The sequence below is a fragment of the Montipora foliosa genome, chromosome 5, assembly GCF_036669935.1.
Source record: "Montipora foliosa isolate CH-2021 chromosome 5, ASM3666993v2, whole genome shotgun sequence".
Taxonomy (NCBI): Eukaryota; Metazoa; Cnidaria; class Anthozoa; order Scleractinia; family Acroporidae; genus Montipora; species Montipora foliosa.
Window position 1 is genome coordinate 29,964,419 of NC_090873.1, and position 5,000 is coordinate 29,969,418.

Here is a 5,000-nt window from a genome sequence, read left to right on the forward strand (position 1 = left end):
TTATTTCTTCTTTTAATTTGAACCTTATTTATTTCGTTTGATTTGAATATTTTTACATGTAGCTCCAATCTCTGATGAAACGGCTTTGAATGGTAGCAACCTCAACCAAAGTTCTTTTTATGCCTTCGTTAAGTTTTACTCGGCAAAAGCAGCAAAAAGGGCAAAAGAAAGTTTGAGTGGAAACCGTCTCCTAGATGGACAATTTTTAAAGGTCAGTTTTTTCCTGTAAGCTTAGATGTAACTTAACAGACTCGTAACTAAATTAGAGCGGTTTTCAATTGAGTGTCGAAAGTAATTAGATAATTACTTTGGTTCTTGATTACTTCACTCAGTGATTGGTTCAAAGTTCTCGCGCCATTTTTTCAACCAATCAGAAGTGAAACCAAAACCAATCGTGGCTCATGCATGCACATTTTCCCGCGCTTTGTGTCGGCTACATGTAATTACTTTGAGTTTTGATTGGTTTACTGGATTGCTTCCGTTCTTTTTGATTGGCCAAAGTAATTACTTTGGTTTTGGTTTTACGACACTCATTTGAAAAGCGCTCTACTTTGAAAAAAATTGCTAACTCATTGACTCCAGAACAGCCTCTCCCCTCCCTCCCCCCCTCATTTGAAAAGCACTCTACTTTGAAAAAAATTGCTAACTCATTGACTCCAGAACAGCCTCTCCCCTCCCTCCCCCCCCCCCCCCCACATTGACAAGTAAAATTGTCTGGCGTTAAAGTGCAGAGTAAAATCTGTCAAGTCTAACTCCCTGGAGTCACTTGGTTGAATAATATCCAAGCCAGCTCATCTACCACATGTATATCGAAAAAAGATTAATTAAAAGTTATAAAATGTTTATAAATTTAAGAAAGAGTACATTTACATAGCAAAATAAGGACGGATGTTTTGAGGGTATTCCTGAGTTGCCATTATATCAGTACATGTGACACAATGTCACAATGATTAATCACCATCAATAAAATACCTAACTTTGCAATTATTACTGGTCTTCTCACAGGTTCAATTTGCTCATCGCAAGAAAATTCCTGAAGCAGTGCGACACCCTTTGTATATGGCAAAATGCACTGAACTGGCAAATTACTATTTTGGATTTAATGGATGGATGACAAAGATTGTTCAGGTACAATACAAAATATAAACTAGCAAATTTATCACTATTTATCAAGGTTCCCCACTGACCTTGATTCGATTTTATGATTTGAAGGATTTCTGCTCCTTTGTGAATTCTTGATTATGCATAAAAATTTATTTATATTCAGCTAAATTACAGCATCAATATCAAATGCCACTCTTTCTTAAGGATTCTGCCAACTTAAGTTCATTGTATACCACAGTACCTGTAATCTGTCACAAAACTTTTTTTTCATATGTACCATTAAATTTTATTGGAGAGGCTTTTACATTAGTTTTGCCATTTTGCCAGACTTTGAAATGAATATTTAATCAACTGAAAGATCTGGTTATTCATATGAGCTTAAAGGGGCAGTGTCACGCTATTTTAGTCAAACTTCAGAACAGTTAAAAAATAACGTCCTTGCATCCGTGAAACCAAAACATAATGCTGTAGTTGTGTTGCCAATGACCATTGAAGTGCACCGAAGCTGTTCTTTGTTGGTTGCAGCCAAGGATGGAGAGGATGGAAATGGATTGAAACTCGAAAAAACTGGCCAGTTTTTTCAAGTTTGGAGACAGTGTCAATCAGAAAGACACCAAAAATTAAACACGAACAGCTCGTTGTGTCATAAATATATTTCATATCTTGTCAGTGGGTTGTCAGGAATGTTGTAAGAGTGAGTTAAAGTACTGCTTTAGATTTTCACCCATTTTAACCTAAAAACAATATTAAGCATGACAGTGCCCCTTTAAGTGACATGATATGATGTGTTTTTGCAAACAGTTAACTCCTTTGATAGTACCCTTTTAATAACACCCCCTCCCTCCCCCCCCACCCCCCAAATTGACCTCTTTCTATCCCCAGGTAGACCTGATGAAGGTTACAACCTACCAGAAATATATTTTTACTCTGGCTTTCCAGAGGCGCAGGGGCCGCATGGTTTAATAGTGCGCTCGACTCCGGATTGAGTGGTCCGGGTTCGAGTCCTGGCCGAGGACATTCTTACTCTCACGGTGCCTCTCTCCACCCAGAGGTGTATAAATGGGTACCGACGAATCTAATGCTGGGGGTAACCCTGCGATGGACTGGCATCCCATGCAGGGGGTAGTAGAAATACTCCTAGTCACTTCATGCTACAGAAACCGGAGATAAGCGCCGGCCCGGATGGGCCTTCTTGGCTCGTAGCAGACTTTACCTACCTACCTACGTTTCCAGAGGAAATGGCTGCGGTTAAATTTCGGGTTCATTTTTTGTGTTCAGTCACAAATCGCACGCAAGCTTGTAAAGCGCATGCGCGAAGTTAACCAAAGTGCATACGTGGCATGATTGTGCAATGGCTGATTCATATTTTATAGCGCATACCCGACGTTTTAGCGAACGTGCATACGCGGCATTGAACGAAAATGGCTTCGTTGAAAGTAAGCACGAGCATGGTGTTTAATATACTCAAACCACATAATTATACAAATGCACACATCGTTCGCAGTTGACCCACGTTACTAGATGTCGAGCGTTTTCGGAATGGGTTGGTCCGCGAACTTACGAGAGATCAGTGAGTGAACATAACGGCACTTAAACCTAAATAATAACTGATAATCTAGCCGACGGACATCTCTACTGTATTTCCTTTTTTTTTGGCCTTTCATTGACGATCCAGGACACGAGGAAAGCCCGAGTTGACGCAGATATGCGTCTAGTTTCCTCATAAATATTCACCTATAGTCTATAGCAAGCATTTTAGCTGATTTCTTATAGATTTTGAAGTTACATTTGGTCAACAAAATTGACAGGTACAGGTGTATTTGTGCCTTGGCTGAGTTAGTAAGAGGCATGGGTTTGTAACTAGGAAATCACAAACTGCTCTAAGGTTATGTTTTATTGAAATTCTGCATTGCAAAACAATACCTGTCATTTAATAGGCCATTTCTGAGTTCATGTCTGCCTCCTCTTCAAAGCAAGTCTAAGTGCGAAGTTTTTGTGATGATTAGTTCTACTTTACCAGGGCTCCTGACTTTACATATGAATGAAAACAAAAATTTCGCACTTAGACTCGCTTTGAAGAGGAGGCAGACATGAACTCAGAAATGGCCTAATAAGGAATAGAACCCTTCTTTCGAATTCTTTTTTGCTCAATCGTAGGACAAATGCTTGCTAGTTTTCTAAGAGTGCATAAAAAGCAGCAAATTCATGGATATAGCCAAGAAAAGGCTTTCTAATTTAAAATCTTAAATCTTTATTGCTACTTCCTATAAGTACACGAAAAAACAAAACAATGTTTTGGATCATTGTTTTACTTTTAAGAGCGAATTTTGGTGTAAATTTTCGTCATGCTGTGAAATACTTCTCCCGAATTAAGGTATCAGTATTATTACTGTATACCCCAAAATTGATAATTTTGCCAAATTTTAGTTTTTTATATTTCTGGGTACATCTCATTGAGTTCTTTTAGTTGCAAAAAGTTCCGCGAAAAAAGGTTTCTTCTCGACAAAGTTATAAAGGAAAAACTATTCTATGAATAATTTATCTCTAACGAGAAGCTGTAAACAAGTTGTCATTATCAATTAAACTGCCATTAAAAGTCACGTGATAGAAGCGCGGCATGTTCTGCTTTGCATCGCGCGATTAATCGTCTGTCACGCGTAATCGATTTGTTTGTTGTGGAAGATGTTTTCAAAAAAGAAACGCAAAAGATCGTGTCCTATTTCAAGTACGAAGAAGGCACCGAAACGGAAAATTTCAAAGGTAGTTAATAAAGAATGGGCGCTCGCCGCTAGTGATCAAGGCTCATATTGTCTATGTAAGAAGAGCCTTCACTTCATCGATCAACAAGTAATTACTTTTCAAACGTTTTGAGATCTAATCTCCCTATACCGGAAAAGCGTCCTAAAGCCTATTTTGCTTTATTTCTCAAAACTAAAATTTCATCGAATGAGGGGCACGTTTCCAGTTCGTTTACAGCAAGTTTTTAAACCTTTTTCGCTGAAATTTGGCAAGAATGTTGCCAGATAATGTGGCAAAAAAACCCTTGTCGGGGAATTTTTATTTTTGCCTCCTTCGAAAGTAATGAGTATTTAAGCAACGCTAATCCGTGTTAAAGTTTAACAGCGTATAAAAAACAAACCAGGCAATTAATCAAAATTCTCCGACATATAATACTTTAGTGGGGTTTTTATGAAACTTGTGACCGTGAGGCAGCGGCAACACGACGTTGTGATTTGGGGTATAATGATACCTTCAAGTTCGTTATTCTTGGCGAGATTTCGCGCGCCCTTGCGAAGAACAGCGCAAATTTTCGTTTTGATTAACCCTTTCACTCCTGTGGGGTTCCCCATTGACGAGTAAAATCGTCTGGCGTTAGACAGAGTAAAATCTATAAGTGTCACTCTTGGGAGTGAAAGGGTTAAGCGAATTTAATAATAAACAAATAAATTTTCGAGCTCGGATATTGCGTTTCTAGCTTTCTGATTGGTTGACACTCACTCAAATAGTTATAGGCTTAGCTACATAATTCCCGAAAAATTGTCTAAAATTCTTTCCGGAATTTCCCAAACAAAAGCTCTAAAATTCTTTTAGAAATGTCTAAAATTCTCCAAAAACTCTCTAAAATTCCCGAAAATTCTTATAAATTTAGTTTCTTATGGTGCAAAGTCTGCCATTATGCATACTAGCTATCAAGCAAAGATCCGGATTCTCAAACTACGATGAGAAACCGCTGCTTAGATGCACTGTACGTATTCCTTTTGGTGAATAACCGCTGATAAGGAATGGATATGAACGGACTGACCCCTCTCCTGGTAGGTTGGAATAAAAAAAAAACACTTTTTGTCAACGTTTTTGCCTGTGAAAAGTTTCCAACATATCAGGTGAAAGTTCAAATT

At 38.2% G+C, this 5,000-nt stretch overlaps 1 protein-coding gene across 2 annotated transcripts in view; it reads left to right on the forward strand.

The window, feature by feature from the left end:
• Window positions 1-5,000, forward strand: part of LOC138003917 (RAD52 motif-containing protein 1-like) — a 17,169-nt gene that overhangs the window by 4,779 nt on the left and 7,390 nt on the right. For both annotated transcript variants that reach the window (XM_068850232.1, XM_068850233.1), the window contains exons 3-4: window positions 63-211; window positions 1,006-1,128. In XM_068850232.1, the coding sequence (XP_068706333.1) occupies window positions 63-211; window positions 1,006-1,128 (272 nt within the window). The remainder of the gene's footprint in view (window positions 1-62; window positions 212-1,005; window positions 1,129-5,000) is intronic.